The sequence below is a fragment of the Morone saxatilis genome, unplaced genomic scaffold (assembly GCF_004916995.1).
Source record: "Morone saxatilis isolate NCDOM2014 unplaced genomic scaffold, NCSU_SB_2.0 Contig22, whole genome shotgun sequence".
Classification (NCBI taxonomy): domain Eukaryota; kingdom Metazoa; phylum Chordata; class Actinopteri; family Moronidae; genus Morone; species Morone saxatilis.
This window is the reverse complement of record NW_023339785.1, coordinates 15,973,122-15,998,488: the sequence shown is the minus strand read 5'-3', so window position 1 is coordinate 15,998,488 and position 25,367 is coordinate 15,973,122. Positions and strand designations below refer to the sequence as shown.

At 39.3% G+C, this 25,367-nt stretch overlaps 1 protein-coding gene across 1 annotated transcript; it reads right to left on the bottom strand.

Moving 5' to 3' along the window:
• Window positions 1-88: 88 nt before the first annotated feature.
• gfpt2 (glutamine-fructose-6-phosphate transaminase 2) lies at window positions 89-17,746 on the bottom strand. The gene is made up of 19 exons (XM_035669876.1): window positions 17,611-17,746; window positions 16,427-16,534; window positions 15,564-15,671; window positions 14,948-15,073; window positions 13,202-13,260; window positions 11,933-12,067; window positions 10,837-10,898; window positions 8,798-8,877; window positions 6,522-6,639; window positions 6,122-6,285; window positions 5,637-5,732; window positions 5,087-5,184; window positions 4,817-4,937; window positions 4,556-4,713; window positions 4,211-4,325; window positions 3,893-4,020; window positions 3,541-3,708; window positions 3,225-3,386; window positions 89-1,222 (listed from the first exon to the last, which is right to left on the bottom strand). The coding sequence occupies exons 1-19, from the start codon at window positions 17,615-17,617 to the stop codon at window positions 1,178-1,180; spliced, it is 2,058 nt and encodes a 685-aa protein (XP_035525769.1). The 5' UTR covers window positions 17,618-17,746; the 3' UTR covers window positions 89-1,177.
• Window positions 17,747-25,367: the final 7,621 nt, after the last annotated feature.

Genomic DNA, 25,367 nt, shown 5'->3' with positions numbered 1-25,367 from the left:
ACAAACTAGTATAAAGTATCAAAATCAGATTTTATTTACTACAACAAACAATTGCAGGTAAAGAGAAATAAGGACTGCACACAGTGAATAGAATGCTTCATCTATTTATTGATTGATAGTGCCAGTTGATGTCTAAAAAACATACAGTATAAAATACAATCATAAAGATATAAATCAAACCCTCTCTTAAGCCCCTATAAAATAAAAATCAGATAAATACAGAATATAATCTTTATTATAAACCCTTACAAATGACAGACAAAACAAAAGTATTATTGAAAGTCGTGGTACATTATTTTTTTGTTGCATGAGTGCTCTTTAAATAATTCTCATGTATTTTTGTGGAAAGGCTCCACCCTTTGACACAAATAAGTATAAAGAAAATCTGGAAAAAAGGCTCCTGTTCTACCATGAACTGAGTTTGGAAATTGCAATTCTGTTAAACAGAATAGAAATAAAATATATTTTAAATTAAAATTAAAACAATAAAAAGGAACATTTTTTTTTAAGAGAATCAAGTAATAATATGACAGATTGAAGAACTTTTGCTAGAAATATTTAAATTATGGGTTAATGATGACCCACCAGGCACAGTGATGGCATGAATGTGCAACAAAATATACAATATTGAGATATTCATAACTCAGAAAACTCTCTGGAATTAAACAGTTAAATTCCTACATTTCCCATTATGCAAAGAGAGGTAAGAAGGCCCCAATAGATTTAAAATTAATAAAACAAGAAGAGAATTAATCACCATAGTGTGTACATTCATAATGCACGTTTGGTCCCCATATTGCACAACTGTAAACACTTCAATATACCATATCAATGCTTTTCTGTTAAGCCTGTTTTATGTGTTTTTTTTGGCTCAACTCAAGATAAGACAAAAGGCACAGCATGTTGCTTTGGATGTGTGAAAGTTGTTTTCATAGATTGTTCCGCGAGGCCTCTATGGCACTGGCACTTCCTCAGCAGTGTATTGGCCGGACTTCACATTTCTTTTGTTTTTATAAAGTCATTGTACCGTATACCTCCCTCTTTCACTTTCTCTCACTCACACCTTCATCTGCTCGCACACACACACACACACACACATAATAAAACTTTCAATTGTACAATTGCACTGTAAATCTATGAGCCTCCTTTCTCCTCTCCTGTGCTTTGCAAACTGCAATTATTCCACGGTCACAGACTTGGCCAAGTTTCTGGGAAAGTCAACCTGGAAAAAGAGAAAGCAGTTTGATCAGGGCTGTGGCTGTACTGTACATATTTTGTATTACTTGATATAACACTGGTAGACATGTGCCATTTGTATTTAGGTTTAAGTGCTGTGTCACATAAAGTGCATTCACTGTATTTAAACTAGGAAACATGCACTTCCCTTCCCACGTTTAAACAAAGACACATTAACAAGTTCAGGTAGATAAGAAATGGTGCTACAGACGGGATCAGCTCTACTAAAGGTGTAACAAGAAAAAAACAATGTACACATTGATCCCTGAGTCACTATATATATGATAAGACAAGTCAGGAGTGGAAAGATATTACACATGCCATAACTGTGTAAACTGTGTAAAGACCTGGTGTCTGTACACATTGGTGAGAGAGATGTCTTTTAAGGCAACAGATTGGTTTACGCGTATGTAAAAGCAATCGTTCAAAACATTTCAAAGTGAAACACTGCCCACACACACATAGATACACATACGGCTTTAGCAAGTGCGGCTTGGTAAGCTGGTCTCCACCACAGTAAAGAATGTTAATAATTAATTAACTGCAGGCATAAATAGTCTCCCAGAGTCTTGTGCTGCATGTAAATGAAATTCTGCTGAAATGTTGAGATTATACTTTGATATTCATAATTATTGTTACATCAAAGACACACTGAAATATACATTTTATGTTGTACTGCCTACAGTGCAGTAGCATTGTATTAAAACAAATTTTACATTACATTTATTTAGCAGATGCTTTTATCCAAAGTGACTTACAGTAAGTGCATTCCACTATGTGGATACAACCCACAAATTGCAAGAATCAGGCAAATACATCAACTTCATCAAATAGACTGAACTGCTTCAAGTGCTAATATGCAACAATATCAAAGCCATATACAAATAGATATAACTGAAAGCATTTGAATAGCAAATTATACAAGCGCAAGATGGTTACGAATATATGTGAATTTAAATGTCATATTCCTAAAAGATTTTCAGTCTTGACACTGACATAACAATGTTTACTGACCTTTAAATAATCAAATGATAAATAATTAAAGCTGCTACAGGTAATCTGTCGTTTGGCATTGATTCTGGTGGCCACTGTGCACAAAAGCGGTAGTGTATCCACTTCGTTTCATTGATTTCAAGGGCAATCCTACCTTATATAAAGGCATCAGTATTAGACGGAACAGTTATGAGCCCCAATAGATCAAAAAGTGGATTTTGTCTTATTAAGGACTGGGCTACTGTAGAAACATGGTGGCTCAACATGGCGGCCTCCGCTGAAGGCAACCCACAGTTTCTGCAGATAAAAAACAGCTCATTCTAAGGTAACAAAAACCACAGACTGTATAATTAAAAATAGAAAACCCATAACATAGGTTTATGAAGAGCTGTTGTGAAGCTCGGTGTGGTCAGTTTTGGCTGTCACCATCTTGGCAGGCTCTCGGCTAATCCAAAAATGGGAAAAGATGTGGAGCATGGGTGGAGCTGAGGCATACTGAATGAAGCCTGGATACTGAAAACAGCTGCGTGTGACCCACCTGTCACTCAAAGTTGGAACATCCTTAATAATGCATAACTCTAAGCCTTGATATAATCTAAATGGGTTTGTTATTTAAAAATTCATCCCCCATAGAGTTATTATGAATGGGGAATTTAGCTACCAAAACTGTTTTTTTTTGTTCCAGGTTGTAAAATTGGGAATTCTAATATGGGGACTTCGGGAGATTGATTCACTTCTGTATCCAGCCTCAAGTGGCTGTTTAGGGAACTGCAGTTTTTTTTTACCTTCTGTCGGTATCATTTGTAGGTATTGCCACAGTTTTTATTTTCTAGTGATTATACAAAAATGAAAACATAGTTATACATATTGTATTCCATTACTGCCAATAGATCCTCCTAAATGTTACACACTGGACCTTTAAGTTATAAAGTCTCTTCATAAAGACTGAGAATTTGCACAGATAGCTTGAGTGAAAGATTGTGTTGACTACTTACGTCATATCCTCGAAGGACAGCCAAGTGGAAGGAGAGAAGCTGCAGGGGGATGACAGTGAGGATGCCTTGCAGACAGTCCACAATATGTGGCAGCTCGATGGTCTGGTAGGCGTTCTTAGTCATCTCAGGGTCGTCCTGGCAACAAATGATAATCGGTCGTCCCTGATGGAGAGAGCGTCACAAGCAAGAACGTTAACATTAATCAGTCGGTCACTTCATTTTGTTACATATGTGTGTTAAGGTGCCTGTGTCAATGTCTTTGTGTTTAAGTGGCTGCAGGTCTAGTGCATGTATAATGTGCTTTACCAGGACCTACCGATCTGGCAGTGACTTGTTGCAGAGCATTCTGGCACTTGGTGTAGCAGGCGTCTTTCATGATGATCATGATGACTGGCATGTCTTTGTCTATAAGTGCCAGAGGACCGTGCTTCAGCTCCCCAGCCAGGATGCCTTCGGAGTGCATGTATGTGATTTCCTTGATTTTCTGCATTAGAATAATAAGAATAAAACGAGCTCAGTAAACTCTCCTAAATATTAACATAACACACACTACTCAAAAACATGACGACTCTATTATTTCATCGAATGCTTTGTCCTCATAAAATATGAAGACAAAGCGGAAGTGAATTGCAGTGTTTTGGCAGACTACTGTGGCATTCTCAACTCACCAGTGCCCCCTCGAGGCAGGTAGCATAGTTGAAACCTCGGCCCATGACCAGAAGAGACTTTTGCTGATAAAGTTCATTGGCAATGGCCTTGATTTTCTCATCCAGGGACAACACCTTCTTTATCAGCTCTATAGGAGAGTAAAAGAATGAGTAACGTGGAGATGGAGGTATTATTATAACAGTGTGAAAATGAGTGCACATTTTTTAAACACAAGATACTGTAGTTCTGTTAGCTTGATTTGTCAGTGGCGATGATGCTCTGTGCTCATGTTCACAAAGGCTTTGTGTTTGTGATTTACTGGAGTTTGTTGGACTGACCTGGTAGCACCCTGAAGCCGTTGATGATCTCCAGTCTTCTAGGCTGTAGGGAGAGCCTGTCCTCACTCATCATCAGCGCAAACATGACGAGGGCCACAAACTGACTGGTGTAGGCCTGGATCACATACACAAGAAACACTCATATAACCCTAAGCTGTGCTGAACAGTGTATGTCGCTTATAAATTCTGTGTTATCATGAAGCCTATAAAGACATGAATCCTATCATGATATTGAATGCAAAGTGTTGCACTTGTCTGTTTTGCATATTGCTGTTGCCAAATTCAGAAAAGGTTCTGAAAAGATGTTATAAATAAACGGCATGTACAATATAATCCATAGTGTACCTTGGTGCTAGCCACTCCTATCTCAGGCCCAGCGTTGACGTGGACTCCGCAGTCTGTTTCCCTACAGATGGAGCTGCCCACGGTGTTGGTTATACCAACTGTCAAAGCACCGTGGTTCTTGCAGTAGCGTAATGCCATCAAGGTGTCTGCTGTCTCTCCTGAGGGAACAGAGGGAATGAAAAGATATGCTTACAGTGAAGAATACAGCACAATAAGGCCACTGTCGAAGGCGATAATACAGGTTTTGAATGGGTTATTCACCTGACTGGCTGATGAAAAAGCAAACATCGTCTCTGAAAACAGGTGTATTGCGGTCCAGGAAGTCACTCGCCAGCTCCACCATGACAGGCAGCTCTGTCAGCTCCTCGAGAATCTGTCTGGTCTGAAAGTTAGGCAAACAAAAGCAGCAATTTCACCATCACCACCCTCCAAACAAACAGCAATTTCAGGTCTTGAACTTTACTGCTAATGATACCTTCTCACAAAATGATCATCATTGTGCTAAACTGAATTTTTGATAACTCTACTCACAGCCACTGCAGCGTGGAAACTAGTGCCACAGCCGATCACGATTAGCCGTTTGCAGCGCTTTATTTCTTTCAGGTGGTCCTTCAGGCCTCCAAGAATCACTGAGGAGACAGAAGCCACGTTAGGTGAACCAGTATACTGCCGATTCACTGCATGTTTCAGGTCCTCATTGGATGAGAGTCATATTAGTTACTGTACACAATCTGAACAAATCTTCTAATTAAATGCCATGTTAGCTTGCATATTGTCTACAACTAATAGCTAGTACATATTAGTAAGTAAATTAGGCAACTATGACCAAGTTCAAATCTTTGAAATCATTCCATGTGTTCATGCTTATTAGTACTAGTGGTGTTTACTCTGTTATAATGCTGAAAGATATGGGTGGGTATTTAAATAGGAAGATGGGGTAATGTGCAGATAAATGTGTGTCAAAATTGTCCAACCTTGTTCAAATAAACCAAGTTCTTGCTAATATTGAAAAAAGGGGTTAAGATGCCCCACATATCCTGAAACTTTAAAGGGCAGGGCAGGTTGTAAGATCACTAGTCACCTGTGTTGGAGTCAAAACAAATCCGGCCCCTCATGGTGTTGACAACTGACTCCGGCTGCTCAAATATCTCCTTCTGCATGAAGGCCTCAAAGTTACCTGGAAAGGGAGGAGCACATCTGTATAGATCAGACTAACTGCTCAATACTCCTCATGATATATGGGGAAATTGTGAATGTTTCCCCTTGAAGAGATAAGACAGAAAACAGAGGTATATGGAGGTAAGGTCTGTGCTGGAACAGTCTGACAACACTATTGTGTTTTCACTCTCAGCCAGCAGAGGGCGAGTCAGTATAACTTTACAAACTAGAACACTTGCATACAGTATGTTCTCAATATAATCCGTAGGATTTGTTAGACGCTGTTATGTTGGTGTTCTTTAAAAAAAAATAAAATAAATTTCAAACTACTACTTGCATAAAATAAAATAAAACCAATGTATTGTTCTCATATCCACCAAATAACTTTATTTAACTCTATTGTCTGACCTTTCATGATCTGTTGCAGCTCCATCTGCAGGGTCTGGATTGCCCTCACTGGATCCTCACCAACCTGTCGTTTCAACCTGTGAATGGAGAGTTTGCCGCCTGTCACCACTGCGATGTCATCATCCTCCATGTACAACACCTTGTTAGTGTGCTCAATGATGGCGCTGTGGGTACAGAGAAGATGTATACAAGTGAACTGATGATGATGTCCACTGGTCTGATGTTTAAAAAAGGCACTGAACTTGTTTCATTTTAGACTAATTTTAGTCATACTTTGTATATATATGGTAGAGAGAGACAGGGGAGAAGTCAGTGACATTAATAAAATGACAAATGAGAATTCAATGATATGTTCCCATACTAGATTCACATCAAAACACACAGACATTTGGTATCTTACCTGGCGTCAGAGGCAAAGAAGTACTCCACAGCCCTGCCATCCCCCACAGAGTTGATGGCCTTGGAGCCGTCAGGACGGTTATGGCTGTTCTTCTCCTGGACCCCTTCCTTAAAGTGAGCTACAGGGTCAAAAGTCAGAGGTCAAGGGTCAGAGGTCGCACAGTGACTTTGAGTGTCTAAAACAATCAAGATGTGCTCATTGCATGAATTCTTCCTCCCAACTTCCAGATGTAGTCGGGTCACTGCTGTGGAAATTGGTTTTTCATGTCGTGTAATTTTGATTTCATGATAAGATCAGAAAATGTTTGAGGTGGAATATTCAAGCGATAACACAAGAACAGATTATGATCAGAAAGAAATGACCACATCACTGTATGTTAACAAATGAACATGACTTGAAACTGATGTGACTGGTTACTACCTGATGGCAATCATCAGTGAATATTATTTGTAATCAGACAGAATTTGTAACTTTTGTCATCAAACTGTACACACTGGCATGACAAAGAGTCAATATGGTCTTCTTTTCGTCATTTTTCTCTGATGTTTTATATTGTTTAAACAACAATGGGCTTTTAAGGAAGATGTGTGACAACAGAGATATTAATCATTATATAAAATGTTATAAAAAGAGACGACAATTTCTACTATTAAAACAACACACCCTGCTTTGTTCCCTTCTGGCCCCAAACCACCTTTAGGGCCTTTGAACTTAGTAGTCCCGCGTGATCCGTTAAGAACCATAATATAATATATAATATCTTATCTGATAAGACAGTAAAGTCCCACATACAGTACAGACAAAGAAGCAAAAATCCAACAAGCAATCAAGTTGTTGCTAACAGTGAATAATCATAGTGACAGATGCTTTCATTATAAAGAGTATCCGGAAGATTACAAAAGAAACTCTGTATTGCTCGGAACTCTGGGACTGAGAACCACATTCTTTGCAGGAAGTATCCAAATTAATTTCCAAAGGATCAATACCCACAGAAAAACCTGGCAACACAAATGGCTTTCTAAGAAAATTTAAAAGAATTATTTCACAATACATAAGAGAACCACAAAACATCTTGTATTACTTTTACTGTTAGCTAAGAACATCTCTTTGACTGAGTCAGTTACAGGACATCTGAGAAAAGGATACATGTTTTGAGGCTACTGTACAAGGCTCTGCAAATCTTGCAGAATACTGTTTTAACCTTTAGCATAATTTCGTAATGATCCATGAGAGTATATGTCTGGTCTATATTGGTCTATATTTTTATGAAAAGATTAAAACCAACAATGAATACACAAACAAACATACCTGTTTAGCCTGATTTCTGTGCCATAGAGCTCTGTTAATTATTAAAACACATCAATGAGTCCCACCCTTTCACTGGGTGACGTGTTCCTTCATTACGATAAACATACGCACTGTAGTTTATTTTGACTCGATTCCACATACACAGCCCTGCTGCTGTAAATACTCTCTAGCACATATCAGTGGCTGAAAATAGTCCCCAACAAATATTTACTCTTGTTTGAGTTTGCTCAAAACTACAGCGCCTAGCTGTTTTAGTAAATTATTTAGTCTTTTTTTCCAAAAGGAAAATATTTATTTACAACCCATTTTCAAGATTTAAAGTTTCAGTAGGAATGAATGGGGCCGAGAGCCAAAGACAGGTTGGGGAAGTCAGAAAGTGTTTAGAATGCACACATTGTTGGTTTGGGTTTTCGCCTGCCTTATCCTTTAAAGATGTCATTAAAAGTAGGTTTCAGGACGTGTAAGTAACACACAATGTGATAACTGACATATTTTCTACAGTATAGTTCTGGAACAGTAAATAAATATAATTGTTCAAAACACTCAGAAATCAGGGCACTATGTCATAACTTCCTATTAGGGTGGTCTTGTTGTTGTTATTTAATTATAATTATATAATTACATTTTTCATACTTCTTTGCTTTGTTGTGACTAAGCAAGCAGCTTCAAAAGTCAGAATCCCTTTATTTGAAAACTTATGGACAATAAACTTGTTGGGGTATCTTTATGCAGCTCGGAGACATAGATACTGTCAGGTAATTATCAGCCAGATCATTTAAATTGTTGATGAATTACGAATACTCTCTCAGGTGTATAAATCTTACATTCAGTTCATGTATCAAGGCTTAACATGCTGCTGGGGAAATGTGTGCACCTACAGTATGTCTGTCTGTGAGCTTGCATTAATGCAGAGATTTAGGGTGCAGTGTAAGCGGATAATGGCAGACAGAGAGTGAAACAGAGCTCACCACTGTTGTACTGGATGGGGATGTTTTCGGTCGACAGCTCATGCTCGCTTCGCACACCAATGAGCAATGGACTTCCTCTCCTGCCGGGACAAGAATGAAGCGGGGCACAGAGGAAGAGCAGGAGGGAGAGAAAGGTGGGAGACAGGAGGGGATTAGGCTTTGTGGACACACAACAGTGTCAGATACACACACTCTCACGTGGTGCTTTGTAAGTGTATGAATGTTGAGGTAATCTGACATCCTATCCTACTGCATTATTCCAAACAAAACAGAAGTTTCCTGGCACTTATGATCTCTCCTCCCTTTTTCTCCATCTATTCATATTTTCTCCCCTGTACCACCTCAAATTCAATCACTGTAAAATTAGTTTTACAACATTTTCTACACAACCCTGAGGTTGAGTTTGTCCATGTGCAGACAGGAGCTCAGACAACCTCCCACTTATTATAAATCTCTGTCTAATCTTGAACATTAGACAGGTAAACCGATCCTCCATTCGTCTACATCCTTCTAGGATTTGTTCCCAGTTCCTGGACCGAGTCACTGCTTCCTCATTGGCTACTGATTACATGTGGGCTTCTCCTGTTGGCTGTAGAGACAGAAAGAGTGCAACCAGGAGTAGCTCGACAGGTGAGGGAGGAGGGTGTGAGGAGACTAACCTTAAAATAGATGAAACCTTTACACAGACATCTTGTGGCAAGGCAAAACAAAACCTCATCATGGTGAATTATTATGACACCAGCTCTTGAGAAACTGTGTATCCAGAAGGCCTCTCCTTATTTATTGTCTTCTCTCTGTCTGATCTCTCTTTTCTCTCTGCTCAGCCTTTCTATGGGGCAGGCTACGCTGACGTAAAATAACTCGTTGTTTTAAGGGGTGTGGGGCTTGAGGAGGGAGGCATTCAAACAGAAACATGTGGTCGCTGTCCAATACAATATTTACCCTTAGGGAGGGAAAGACACAAAGCAAAAGGATGTAGGAAAAGTAAGGAGTGATAAAGTTAAAGACAGAGTGGCAGAAGCAAAGAGAATGGAAGAACAACAGATTGAGAGAAAGTCAAAGTAAGTGAAGCTGAGTATAGAGCAAAAGTCTTGCCGGGAGGCTACGCCTTGACAAAGGGTGGGTGGTAACTAGAATCACTAGATAATTACAAACATTCCTCCATCCCTCCTTCCTGGGAGACAGTAATGACTATCCAACATATTAACCACAACACTATAATGAATTTAGTCAAAGCTGTACACTGACACTGATATCAGCTACCAGAATCTGTTCTTCAGCACACAATAGACAAATGAGATGCCAAAGTTTCTTGACTTTAGCTTTGCCAACGTTGTCACTGCTGGAAAACCTGTTTGCATAAACCACCCGTAATGGCCCTCTAATCTCTCTTCATTCCGTTGCCCTTCTACCCTCCTTTTTCCCCTCTCTTACTCCCAATCTCCAGCAACCTTCCTTTGCCCTCCTCCGTGATGGGTCACTGACCCAAGAAAGGTATAAAGTAAAATAAAATGATAAGAAGTGATTAACCAGGAGTCTTTCTGGCAGGGGCATTTTCCGGACACGAAACAGGAAACTCTCTAGTCTATTTGTTAATGAGTCACAGAGAAGAGGGAGTAGGGCCAGCGGCGCAGAAGCCAGAGGCCCAGGAGGGAGAGAGAGAACCTGAATCCAACCTCTGCTCTACTCCCCTCTCTGCCTGGGTCTTAAGACACAGATAGGACTGACGCATGCAGCCGGACAGGAATCTACACACATTCACACGTGCGTATGCAAAAACAGCACAATTTGGCTATTGTGATAAGCAAGGCACGTTCCAGACTCACAACATATCTCATGTAATGGGTGTTAGCTAAGTTAATCCACAATGACTGAATAATGTGAGTCTCCTAAAATCATATTTGGTATTGCTTCACAGTGGTAACAACAAGGTTGAGTCATCAATGGGTCTGGCTCACTGCACATATACTGGACTAAAATATGAAGTGAAATGTCAGAGCAGAGAGAGTGTGTGTGTGTGTGTGTATGTGTATACTAACCTGGTGGACACAGCTTCTCCAGGGAAATGACGGCTTTTGAACACCAGAGCGAAGGCCCCCTCCTGAGATGGAAAAAACCAGAGGAAACACTGAGTTTACAATATAAAAGACTGAAATAAGCAATGTTGAAGGGGAAGAGGAGAAGAAACAGCTCAATATATGAGCATGAAAATGTAACGGCAAAGCTAGTTGTGTATTCTTGGAAAGAATAACCTTTAAGAGAAACATTTTATGAACACAAACAAATGTTTCTTCTGGCCCTGTGGGGTTTGTTAGTTGTGGTGGGGGTGTGGGTGGGCGTTGGGAAGCGGTAGGAGTGGGGGGGGGGAGAAATAAGACCTCCATTGTATAACATCAGCTGTGTTTCGAAAGCAATGACTGCAATGCTGTCTGTGGTGGTTAGAAGCTGAACTGGCTATGAGTGTGTTTGTGTGTGGTGTTGAAAGTGGGGGGATAAGCATGGAGAGGGAGGAGAGGGAAGGGTGTCATGGTTGTGAGGCTGTTAGTGGGTCTAACTATCTGGTTCCCATTACTTCCAAATCCAAAATGGCTGCTTTTGCCTCCTATGTCCTCCTGAGGAAAGAGAACTTGCTTCAGCCAAAAGTGTGAAGCTCTGAGGTACGAAAGTCACACAATGGAAAAGAGAGGCTTGCTCAATTTCACCTTGAAAGACCCACTGTTTCTACGAGTGATGATGTCACTTGTGATGCTGCTAGGGCGGTTGCTATAGAGACTGTTTTTGTGATGGTATACCGAGTTGTAATGGACAGGAAATTTAAGCAGTTTCACCCATTGCAGATTGAGCAAATGAGTGTGTGTTTAATTGTGTATGACCGGTCGATGACACATTTTATGATGCTAAGCTAGATGATGCTACCTTTCATAGTTACCAGAAAGCTAGTTAAAAAAATATTCCATCCCTTAACATGCAGCTGACGTAAAAGTCTCACTGGCATAAGAAAGAAACGGAAGTGAACACCCGATATCTTGCAATATTACAACAAAACAGAGACGAACAAGCTAACACTACCTGCGCTGCTGTGAAGTGGGTTGGTGTGTTTCTGTGGCATGGTGTTGCTATGTGTGAGCTACTCACCAGCTGCTTGATGACCCTCTCTACCAGGGTGGAGAAGGTGACGCTGTCATTCTCTCGGTTGTCATAAACATATTTGATCAGTTTTGGGATGACCTCTGTGTCCGTCTCTGACTCAAACTCATATCCTTTGGTGATCTGAGGAAGGAACGAGATACAGTTTGCATTATTATTATGAATATAAACTCACTGAGGACATACTGTCAGTCATTCTGGACGACTGCAGGATCGCCTGAATATTTTATTCTGGTTTCTTCTCATCAATCAAACTGCTGTTGATATATTCAAAGGGTTTGCTGTAAAAACAAATGTCAAAATTAGAGGTTCCCTCATCAGTTTAAGCCAGAAATCCATAATTGTCTGCATGAAACAAAACAATAATTAACAGTTTTGGCTAAGCATCCATCTAATTATTAGTCTTATTCGTCTCATATCATTGTGAGTAAACAACTACCTAATTTAATTAAATGAAAATGTCCTTGACCGACCAGGTTGCTCTTTAATACTTTATTGGCTAAAGTGATGATATTACACACTAAAGATGCATGGGCCGATGAAGTAATTTCACACTGAATGTTTAATGTGCAACAGTCTAGTCTGAACAGACTCTGTTGGTATTGTCATCTTAAAGTTGTGCTTTTGTCACAAAAAAGTCTCCCTACATCAACAAAAACTATCCCCTACTAAGCAACAGTGTTTCTTTATCTTTATATCTTGCAGAGGGATGACATGAAAGTTACGTGGTACAAGTTTGTATAATCCAGTCCAGAATGAAGTCTGCCCAAGCATAATGCAGCAGCAAGTCCCTCCTTAGTTAATCAGAAATACTAAATAATGTCTTAATAGATAGATGTGCTGATAGCTGGAGTGATTTAAATTTTGTCATTGTATTCTGTCTATCTTATGATGTTCATTTGTTTATATTTTTTGAATTCTTGCAAATACATAAATATGATATGGCTGTTTTGTAGGTCACAGTGGTTACCTGTGCAGTGGACAGGCAAAACAACCCAACTGAATATACATCGTAAATTATACAGTCAAAAATGTGCATTTGTAAACATAACCACATGACCTACATTGACATATTATAATAATAGTGTTTATGACTCAAAGAGACAGTGATTGAATAGTTTGCCACTGAGCAGAAAAAGCTGAAGCCTGTGATTGTAATATGAGCTTTACCTGAAGGGCAGGGTTGAAAATGGCACTGAACCAGATTCTAACTCATTTGTTTGTACAAGAGAAATTCCTGATGATAAGATGACTTACCAGGTACTCCTTCAGCTCTTTGTAGTTGGTGATGATGCCATTGTGAATGACAACAAACTCTGAGAAAAGACAGCGACAATGGATTACATGAAGGGGCTAAAGGTCAAAAACTTGTCTTGAAGTTGTAATAATAAACCAGTCATATGCTCTCTCCTGATGAAGCTAATTCAGATTCAGACTCCTTATATTTTGTCTGAGGTCTGAACAAACTAAAAATAGCACTGAAATGTATTCCAAGGCAGGCTTTTATTATGTAAAGAAGTTAAAGCATGTAGGCAAAGCAAACCAGTGTAATTAGCAGCAACTAAAATAACACAGATCCGGTATTACCACACTGACGTGGTAGAGCCGGATAGCATAAGCAGCCAAATTTACAACAAAAAGGCACAAAGAAACAAGGTGATAAGTTACCATAAATGATACCCAAGTAATAATGGGCCTATTATCAAATGTAGTATACTAATAAATCATAAATAAGTTGCTTAGTAGCACAACATTTCTGTGACATGTACTCTCACACTTTGGACTTTTATGAGCATACATACTTAAGTCTAAAGCCTGACACACCTATGATCATGGTACACTAATGACAAAGAGTTATGTGTATATTTGGTTAGAATAGAGAGTGTGATCTGTATGACGGTTTCGACTCTAGATTGGTAAGCTTAAAATTATGAAAGATGACAATCTCTCTTTCTTTAATAATATTATTAAGCTGGTACTACACCATAAATGCACATTTTAAAACATACTCATTTCCCTCACATCCTCCTTCTTTAAAATAAAAGGCTACATAATTATGCTCTTTATCTAGACTAACCTGCTTCCCCCAATGTACAAGGTGCACTTTTAAAAGCTGAAGGTGCCTGTCTTCTGACAATATTATTAGGCCTGTGATGCCAGAGCAAGGGTTTTCTGGAATGTTCCAGCTGTGGCCAGCCAGAGGAGCGGCCACCGTCCCAGATGAGATTGAGTCTTGTAATACACCATCACTTACTCGAGGAACTGCTATTTTATTTTCTAAGAGAAATCTACTTATAAAACAACTGAAGGATGACTTTATTTTGCATAACTCATTTAACATTCTAAGGCATGTCAAGGGTGCGCTGAGTCCATTTATGCTCCTATATGTCAGGAACCTTGCTTTAAAACAGATACAGATGATATAAATAAATGAAGTTAAATGAAACTTTCATTGAATCCTGGCACATGAAAAGAGGCCTCAATGGCATTTGCATTTGCAAAATCCACCGGGCCTGAATGAAAACAACCAATCAGAGCCACTGTTTAGACTCACGGCCTCCCTCGACCTCACTTGGTCTTCATTCCATGGACTCTTTTCTGACCCTCAATCCACCTAGGTAACCACAATATGTACCACTTTTCTGTGAGCAGGTTTGTTTTATTTTGTTATACTCATGTCATTTATATTTGTTTGTTTTTGGTGGTATAAAAAATAAATAGAGCGTGTGTGAACATGTTTTAATTAATGGTATATAGCATCTTAACCTTTTTTAACAACTTTATAAAGTCAGATTTATAGGTCAGAGTCAACCTTGTTTTTTCCTTTTTTTTCATTATCAAATGTAGCTTCTGTGTTTCAGTGCAAACATAAAACAGCCATTTATATTGACATTACTACAGTATGTTTTGCATATATCTATAGTGGGTAAAGCATGGGTCTTACATGCATTCATATACTGTACTGTATGTGAGCATGCATCAAAGTACATTTGTACTTATTACCATTATCCTTATCAGAGCGATGAGGGTGGCTGTTGACGGCGCTTGGCTCTCCGTGTGTGGCCCAGCGAGTGTGAGCGAGGCCAATGTGTGTGCACAGCTCCTCATCCAGGTCCAGCGAGTCTTTCTCTGAACAAGTAAAACACAACGGTAATACTTCATAATAAGTGTACAAATCATATACTTACAAGTAATGCTTAACTAAAGGATTTATGATGATTTTTATGCATCAAGTTAATGCAGGATGAATTCCTGATGCTCACCATTAACGAATGATGAAGTCACTATGAGTTTATGTGATTAGTTCACACTTAATAGCTCATCTTATAAGGAATGCTAACGCATAAAAAAAAAGTCCCTTGACTGCAGGGAATTTTGAAGACAAAATAATACAGCACAAGATGTTTAATGAAGGGGGACATAGTGCTTTTGACTTTTTTAGGATTTTTTTTTCAAATGAGGTAAAAAAACAACTATATTATTAGGATTTCGAAATAACTCTCACCGACTAAATGGACAATAGGACAGTAGGACAATATATCAAAATTTAAATACAGGGCAACAAACATTACAATCTAAATTTTCATCAGAAATGCGAATCAAATGTGCATAAACTCACTGTATAATTCCTCATCCAGGGCCTTGACCTTCCCCTTCTTCTTGATCAAGCAGATGCTGTTGCTGTTGATGTCAGTAGTTGACTTTCTAGGGCCATCCACAGCGATACCTGCAAACAAGGAAATAAAACAGATACTTTATAGTGAGCTAAGAAAGGCACTAAGTCTCCCATACAATTCAATTTCATTGTGAAAAGGGAGATGGGTAGTTTATCTGAGGTGATCCAGGATTTATTGTTAGTATCTGAGGTGTTAATATTGTAGGTGTGTGTCTGTCTGTGTGACTCCATCTTGCTCAAATAGGATGAACAAACACAAAGTCTGTGTGTGAACATTATTAAATCTCCAGGTGGCAGGATGTTAGTAAGACGTCACTGAAGTAGTTTTTAGTTGTAGTGGTAGCTAAAATGCTTTAATGCTTACAAGGAATGTCTCTTGTTATTCTTTAGGTGTTATGATTAAAGGTGTTGCTGCATAGCCCCCACCTCACTCTTTCAAGCAGTTGTGGGTGTTTGCTGCTATACCAGTTTATCTTCATTTCATTCAAGTTAATTATGAATATGACCTTAAAATAAATTACCACATGTACAGCAGAACCAGTACAAAGAACCAGGGTGTGCTCATGTCCTTTAGGATCCAACATGAGAGTGCAGTACTAGCTGTCAGATTCATGCATTTCAGGGTTAATTACAGTAATTAATGCTTTGAATGCTGTCAAATGTTGCTTAGATTTCATTATTTAAGAACATGACACACAGGTGCTGCCAAGGAGTACTATAAGCTTTTGTGCATGGTCTGTGTGTGTGTGTGTGTGTGTGTGTGTGTGTGTGTGTATGTGGCAACGCTGTGAAGCTGAGTGTCTTACCTGCTGAATCGTACCCTCTGTACTCCAGTCTCTGCAGTCCCTTCACCAGCGTCTCAAATATCTCCTTTCTGGTGCGAGGCACTTGGTAATTCAGGTAGGCAAAGATCCCTTTTAGAGGGGGAGAAAAAGAAACAGAACTTTGAATCCTATGAGATGCTCAAACCTTGTAGGCAGAGTTTACGCAACTGCAGAGAGCACAGTGGCATCATTATCATTATTATATTTTGTTTAAGGAAACTGGAACAAGCAGTAGTTGTTAGATTACTTTAAAGATCACGTTCTGGTTTATCAATGGACGATTAGCGAAGAACATGGCTAAGATAAGAACATCAATGAGGGAACTCCTAGCTGCCAGCTGTTTTATTTTTACAATATTCACCTAAGGAGGGGAGCTGGAGGAGAAACCAGAAATGGAGTCTCATTATATTAAATATGAGTTAGTCAAGTTAATGCTAAACTATACAGTATGAGTCCTTATATGCCTGCCCTTGTGTGTGTGTGTGTGTGTGTGTGTGTGTGTGTGTGTAGGAATGTTCCGGGCAGCTCGCTCCCACAGGCACACAGCTGGCCATTGAAGGACGCACATTGCGCGCAGTGTTGGATCAGCCAGGTATAGGCAGGCTGCTGTACACTCCCCACCGCCTTGGCCTCTTCCTTGCAGAAACAAGGAAAGGCCAAAGTACTGTTGAGATTTACTCTCGGCCGTAAACGTCCCAGTTTCAGGTGTGTGTGTGTGTGGGAGCTCTCAAAATTTGCGACAATTGCAAATTGGGTCAACTTGCGGTTCTTTTGGCTGGGAAATTTGCGTCACTTCATGTGGGCGAGATAATAACGATCTCTTGCATTTTTTCTGTGTACATTAACCGGTATGACTTGCCTGTCCTGTCGTCCACCCATGAGTAAAAACACTGACACGTAGCAGTTTAAAAGCTCTTCGAGCATCCACACAGATTGGAAAACAGAGGCGTTTATCCAACAGTTGCAATTCAGAATCAACATTTTCATCACCACTAATACAACGAGAAGAACAGAAGAGAATAACTATGAGAACCAACTTTATGATATGATAACTGCGAATTCCTCGCTGTGTCACTGAGCATGACATCGGTCCAGAGCCCGTGCGTAATACGCGCTATTCCTTCCTAGTTTAAGAAAGATGTAAACTCGATAAAAAACACACTTACCACACATGATTCAAGCTTCACCGAAGTTGTTTCGAGACAAAATGACTTGTAGTTTTCCGGTTGGAGTGATGCTTCTGCCTGTGCTGTGTTAAATCCCGAGCGTTGCACACTCCCACTATTCATTAAATAGTGTTTCCTGGAGAGGCGGCGGCCCCACCTCCTCTGACAGCTCCTCTGTCCTTTCAACGCCGCTCTGCAGCCTCAAAGGTATTCACCACGTTACCTGTCAAAGTTGAAAAGGTGCCTATTAATTCATTTAGTTGTCAACCAACCGGTTATTCAAGAGTTGGTCGACTTTCATTCAAACACAAAACCATAGGTGAGGGTTTACCACATTTGTCACATGACTTGTCAGTCATATATGTCTTCCATCATTTATTTGGTCTTTTAACCTGTGAATGGAGACTGAGAGTGTTAATGAAACAGAGCCTGCGTTGTTTAGCAGGAATATTGATGAAGAGGATGAATATCATAAAGTAACATTCAGATAAAAAAAGCGATTTTGTTCAATTAATCTAATTGAAAACTTGTGATATTTCGGTAAGAATTTTATACATATGTTTCTACATTAAATATTCTATGTATATTCTGTTGCTGAGTTACATTTAATTGCACTGTACTTCACTGTACCACTTACCCAAGAATGAATGTGTAGTTACCTTTGGAATGAGTGCAATGAGAAACAAAGAAGGAACTAAGTGCATATTCATTCCTGGACAACTGCATCAGTGGCACAGAGAACACAAAAATAAAAATAAATAAGGAAGTATAGATTATATTTGTGTCCTTTGACACTCGTTTAGGAATGACCATGGGGTTTACCGATTATTTAACTAATCTTGATTTTTAGACATCTTATCTTTATCCACTGCTTCTGTGTGAAACAGTTTCCTGTATCAATCCCCAGAGTGAGGGATTAATTGAAGCTGTTTTTGTAATCTGCTGAATGCACTGTGAGCAGGAAATTGGCTCACTCGGGTCCACCAGAATCAGGCCCCATTGGCCAATGCATTCAAACTGTACTGGCCCAGGTGGTAAAAAGCTAGCCACCATACATCCACTTGTCTGGCAGTCCTGTACTTTGCATGGTTCCACCCTCCACAAAGAGGATATTGGTTTGGATTCTGGGAGGCACTGAGAAGAAACTATAGAGAAAGCAACCCAAAAAGTGTGAATGACCTTGTGAATGGATTTCGGTCATGTAGTCAATCCTTGACTCAGTGTTACTAAGGTCTTGATATTTAAGTTACTTATCATGTAGTTATTTCCTAATTTGTGTATCACTCATTTCCAGGTTTAAATGTACAAAATACAGTCTTTATCTCACACCTTTGTCAGGAGGGGCTGCTAAGTTCTGTTGAAGAGGGAGTGAAACCTAAGAACTTGATGTAAAAACTATTGTCCTCTATTTTTACATCCAATGACTCAAGTAGCGTAAACCTGTTTTTCGAAGGAATCTGCAAAGGTTTTGGACAATCACAAATTGTTCTGCATAGGTGCAGGAGTATGAACTGTACTCAGTGTGGAATTTAAAAAAATAACCTTCACACAACTACTGATGATCTCATACAAAGTAAAACTTAGCTAGGAGGACGGACAGAAACTGACCGACTTGGCCATATTTAGGCTACTTCACCTCTTTTGTTCCTACCCTGCCTGATACAGGTTGCTTCCTTATCACCTCTGAGTAAATCCTGGACTCTGGAACATTTGTTACCTGATAGCCTGTGTCGTTAGACTGAAAGCTTTTTATTGTTTTATAAAATATTATTTTATTTCAGACTCCTCCTAAATAAATACCAGGGAAGCAGTTATCAAACAGCTATAGTCTCAGGTATGAAACAGATACACCCAGATGAAATGTAACAGTAATGACAGTCCTGTGAAATTCCAAATCACAAAACCATTGATTGAACTGAAATGACTGAATGACACAGTTGTACTACAAAATTGTTACAGCACTTATGTTGTATTACCAAGTTATCGAAACTGAAACAGCTTCCCTGCACTGACGTCATGCACCTATCTGTACATTTTAAACCTAATTGCTTACTGCTACTCCTTCCAGTCTTCCCTGTACGAAGGTCATCTGATCTAATACCAGGCACGATTTAGAGCATTAACAACTAATAGAAACTAACTGACAGGTTTATATGGATTTATTGCATGTGCATAACAGGCGTTTGCAGTAGATAAAATCTGAGGGCAATTCTTGTATAAACTATGGTTTAATAATCTATGTAAGGTACATTTGAACAGTGGTTGGCATATTTAAAACATGTAAAAGATGTCAGTTGAATAGGTACCAACAGGCATTTTGAGATAGTGTGTAGGGAGGAAGACCTATGATGACAAAAAAAGGGAAAAAAAAACAGAATCAGAGTATTTTGAAAATGGTCCTCGTGTTTTTTTCTGACCACATCATGTCCACTTACTGTCCACGTCTCTGCTTGAGGAATGTGTAAGCGTCTCGCCAAGTCACACGCCTGACCTCGCTTTGTCCAAACTGCATCATACCATATGTGAGCATGATGAAGGAGAACAGGGATGGACTGTTTTACAAGTGGTCTATTGTTCGTACAACTTGCTTTGTTCCCAGAAAATGCTACACAGAACTCACTGGTCTTTGTATGTAAAACAGAACCTCAAGACAGTTTACTATTACTAAGTATGGGCTCTCAGACCAATAGTTAAGAAAGATGCAGGTGAAACAGCGAGCAGCCAGAGGCAAACACTATGGCAAAACACCACAGCAGATGAAGGCACATGTCCTCCAGGAATCCATGCACAGAAGAAGCGAGATTTGCTGACACTGTGAACAAAAGGAAGCATCCCACAGTTTTATGAGGAGTTTAATAGCTCTTTGAACGTGTGAAACAAGTAAGAACACAAGAGTCCAAGGACACACAACTAAGGGTGCTTTAAAAATGTATTAAAAAACGTTTTTAACAGAAAAATATGTTGATTTTATACATTTCTTGGAGCCTATAGAGTTTTAAAAGCCTTGGTGAAAGTTGCTGAGCATTACTTTACAATAAAGATATTGGTTCTTATCTTTTGTCAGTGTTGAAGTGTAACTGATAGATTTTAATTAAAATGCATGTGGTTTAAAACTGTTTACTTACATACACCCAAATTCTGCATTACTTTACTGGGAATATGTGGCAAAAAGGCGTATCACTGATTTGCTGGTTTTAAAATGTTTAATAAACCTTTTTCATATCCTTTTATAGTGATTCTCAATCTGATAACACAGGAAGATCAAATATAGTGTTGAGTACATGGCAACAGCAGCTGATTCAAGTTTGATAAAAAAAAATAAAAAAAATTCTTGCACATGTTAGCTTTGAGATTTTTAATGTGAGGATATGTAGGTTTGTTTAGGTGTGATGTGAATGTGCATGAGTGAGAACCAGTGACAGAAGCCAGAGAACTGCATTCCTCTCCTGGCTTAAGGGATTAATAAGTATAATTACCTGTGCACCATGACTTTGTTATCCAATGAGATCCACCCCAAAGATCAAAGGTTCCTTAACTACTACGATGATATAAAATGATGGGCAAACAGCGAGGTTTTGCCACAGTTAATCAAGGAATTTCAGGGAGTTTCAACATTTTGATTCGTCTTAACTTTCATCTTTTAACTTTAACTTTTCGCTTCAGTGGTGTAGTATGTTAGGTTATTTGTGTACTTGATTGCTATACATTAATGAGTCACATTCTCAAATTGTCACCCACTCATTATAGTGGAATACCAGGTTATGATGTCACAGCAGTGACAATGTTAGAAATATTCATGAGGATACACCCATAATAACAAGTACTGTGTCCTCAGTGTGGGCAGGTCCACAGAATTATGGCAATCACAGTTGAACAAAGTCTGACACCCACGTCACATAAAAACAAATGAATCTATCCATCATTTTCACTCATAACTGAAAATAAAGTATCAATAACAAAAAGTAGCAGGTAGAATACGAACAAACCAGAATATTTGAGGCATAATACATGGATGTATATGTGATGTGATGGAGCGATAGAGCTGAATGGAGATGGAGACACCTTAATCTTTGGCTAGATTCCAAGAGGAAACATTGCAGCCTGAACAACATGCTTTAGATTATAAGATAGTATGTACTTTCATCAGTTGCACAACATGTCTTGGGTATTAAATTCATTCATTATATTAGCACTTCCAAGAAATGAATCATCTTACACGCTTTCCTTTCATTTTTAAGCACACACAGCTCTCTGGGTGTGTGTGAAATGACTGTTCAGCGTCTGAGTGCATCAACCGGATGTGGCTCTAGTGAGTGGAGCACCTCCAAATGACTGTTGTAGGGGTATCTTCCCTTCCACATCTGCTTCATGTTAGGCCCTGGGGGTCAGTACAGGAGGGCCAAACAATACACTCCGCTGCTCTCTCTCTCTCTCTTTCTTAGTGGGGGATGGCAGGAGAAAAGCAAAGAGAAACTGGGTTATGTGAAACAGGTAACATTTTTTGTTAAATATATCTATTGATTTGTTTCTTTTCTTTCTTTTTTTCCCCTCAAAGACAATATATAAAACAAAGAGCCAGAACCAAGCAGTACCCTCCCAATCCCCTTAAGGCCATCCATTTTTGAGGACAGAGTCTGTGGTCTGTTGAGTCTGTTGTTTTTCATTGTTTTTTTGTTTATCTTTTGAGTGCAGGATACAGAGGTTAACAACCTTTTGATAGTTTCAGATCAGCAGGAAATCCTATTTGTGTTTTTAGCAAAAGGTTTTGCACATATGATTTGTAAGATTTTACAGACAAGTTTTGAATCGACATGGGTAATATGAGACTTACTTTCAAAATAGTATTTACTGTGTCCTGCTTAGACCCTTGCAGCCCTTAGAGGCTACACTTTCCCATTATCAAGGGCTCTCCAGGGACATGGAGCTATCTTTCACAAATGATGAGGTAGGCCTACAACAGTTTGCTATTACATAACAAAAGCACACTGATCTGATTTGTGTGTGTGACCTATATCTGTGTTAATAGCCATAGCACTGTAACCCTATCCCCAGGTAGTAGGCATGATTGATGTTTACTTTCACAGGATACAGTACCTGAAGACAGCCATCAGCTTTGTCAGGTCCCTCTCAGCTTGTTGGGTTCACCTCCGGGCCAGCTCACTGTGAATCAGCCCCAGATGTGGTTCTGGGAGTTAGATGGTGTAGAATACGACACATGGAGTCCCACCCAGCAGCAAACATCACAAAAAGGAGCCCCTTCAAATCCCTTGTCAAGTTATATCACCAGCTGTTTGTGTCATCATGTGAATAACTAAATTACACCACATTAGTCATCACTGTGGTTGGTGACATTTGTTGTTGCTGGTTACACAAACAAGTTGGGAGCTCTAATAATAAGTAATACTGTATATGAAACTGTAAATGAAGTGTAATTCCAGTGACAGTTTGTAGATATTATTGTCTAATCACAGTAGCTTTCTTTTGTTTCATCTTGATATTCATTATAGATTAATAAGTAACTTCTGATAAAGAAAACTCAAAGGTAACACATATGTAATGTCACAGGAGCCTTGAGAAGAGTTGACCACCACTTGAGGATAATTACTGTGTTGGTGAGGTATCACCTGTGTCATCTCCTGCTTGAATTTATGCACTCAAGAGGTGGTGAGAGGATTTCCTGGCATGTTCTTGGAGTCACATTGACATAAAGTGGATCCACAACTCCTACCTGTATCAGATGAAAGTTCACACAGTGTTCCTCAAAGCTGGACTCTCTACAGTGCATATTTAGACTTTAACAGATACACATAAACCTGGATCACTGGAGCAAGCTGATCTTAAAAAAATGTTGTTGTTTCTTGTAAACTGGCACTGGAATTGTTTCCTATTTCTGTGCCCACATCATTGTGTCATAGGGGTGTGAGGAATTAAATTATAGTTAGTGGGCTGAAAAGTCACTGTTTTGAGGGTTGTTAAGGAAGGAATTTGGCTAGACTGTTTTTTTCAAAATGGACTATAGATGAGTGTGTCGTATCAGATTGCAGATGAGGCTGAGGTGTTTCTGTTTGGTGCATGATCACTCTGGCAGGGCGGCGCTTACCATCACACATCTGTGAGTGAGCTAAATGATTTGTGTGGGATCAGAGCAACGGTGGGGGCAGGGACCCGAGAAAGAGGGGGCTACGCAACCACGTCATGTCGGACCCAAAGAGAGAGCCATCTGTATTATGTCATAGCACTCCACCCTTTGCTCTCTATTTCCCCATTTCCCAGACTCCCCCACCCACTGTTTCTCTTGCCTTTGCGTTACTGCTGTGTGTGTTTTTGGTTTAGTGTTAGTGACACACTCATCGCAGCCCAGTTGTTTAGGTGCCATGTTGCATGCCTCCAGAAATGTGAACCAAGACAGAATATCTCTGTGTTTGCACTTTTACCAAAACTTTAAACCAAATTTCTTTCTCTATGGCTATCTATCTCTTTCTTTGCCACTAATGTCTGTCGACCTCCAGCTTTTGACTGACAGTTCTGCAGACAGTCTGCCTGCAGACAGTCTGAAACAGGTAAGTCTGCACTTGCCTGTTTCATCTGATGTCAACCTTCTGTCCTGTAGCACCACCTGAAAACCAGAAGTGGACATTGAGCAGCCTGTAATTATGCAAGGGAGCGTCCCTTTTATGAGCGCCAGCTAATTTCTAGATAAAAGAAAGTCAAAGTTTAAAGTTGATGAGAAAGGATGTTTAGCCTCAAGTCAGGGTCTTGCTTTTGTTACAACTACAGCACTAAATCTAAAGGAAGATTCATTATTGACTTATACTCAACATATAATATGTTCTGTATCTGCACCCTGGTATGATTCTGAAAATAACAAAACAAGAGCAACAGGCACACCCTGTAATAAATGTGCCACATGCACACACAAAGACACACTCCTGCTGTCTCTCTCACTCACATTAAACAGAGCACCAGACAATAACTGCTAAGACCTTTAACAAGGCTGTAAACTCATCTAGTTCATTGCTAAGCTTTCAGGGTATATATGGACTCTGCTCTCTACTGTTTCCACCTACCGGCTCTTTTTCTGGTGGCCTGGATGTTTGCTTTGGTTGGGTAGTTAATAATATTCAGCTATTGTGCAGTATTGCTGACAATATAATTGCTGCTACAATAACATCAGTCTCACAGACTGATTAAATCAGTGTGTACACAGCAGATGATCTGGTGGACTAGTCAACAGAAAGATACTTTTGCCCTTAATGTCTGTGGGGGAAAATGAATTTCCTGATTATCTATCACACTTTTCATTATGGCTACTATGGCTATCATTGCTATTTAATTTGATTTGAGCATATTAATTAATGTTCTCGATTCTAATCAGAGTCAGGGTAATATAACACATGGAATATAAAAGTCAAACTAATGAATATAAAACCCTGTGATTACCATGTTGGGCTGATTGCACCACCTTCTGGCCAAATACTGTAACTCATGGTTGGCGTAAAAACACATAAGAGGGGTCATATTTCACCTTCATGTGCTGAAAGATTAAGGTTGGTGCCAATTTCCATGTCAAGAAAAATGTAGAAATATATATATAGAAATATATATTGTGCCTGTTTTATGTTTCAGGTGTCTGAATCACTGCCCATGTGCCCTAAATAGCAGTTCAGTCCGATGATTATGCTGTACTTTCTCAGCAGTTCATTTTTCTGCTAGTGTTTGATTTATTAGGCAACCATAAATACATAAGGAAATGTCCT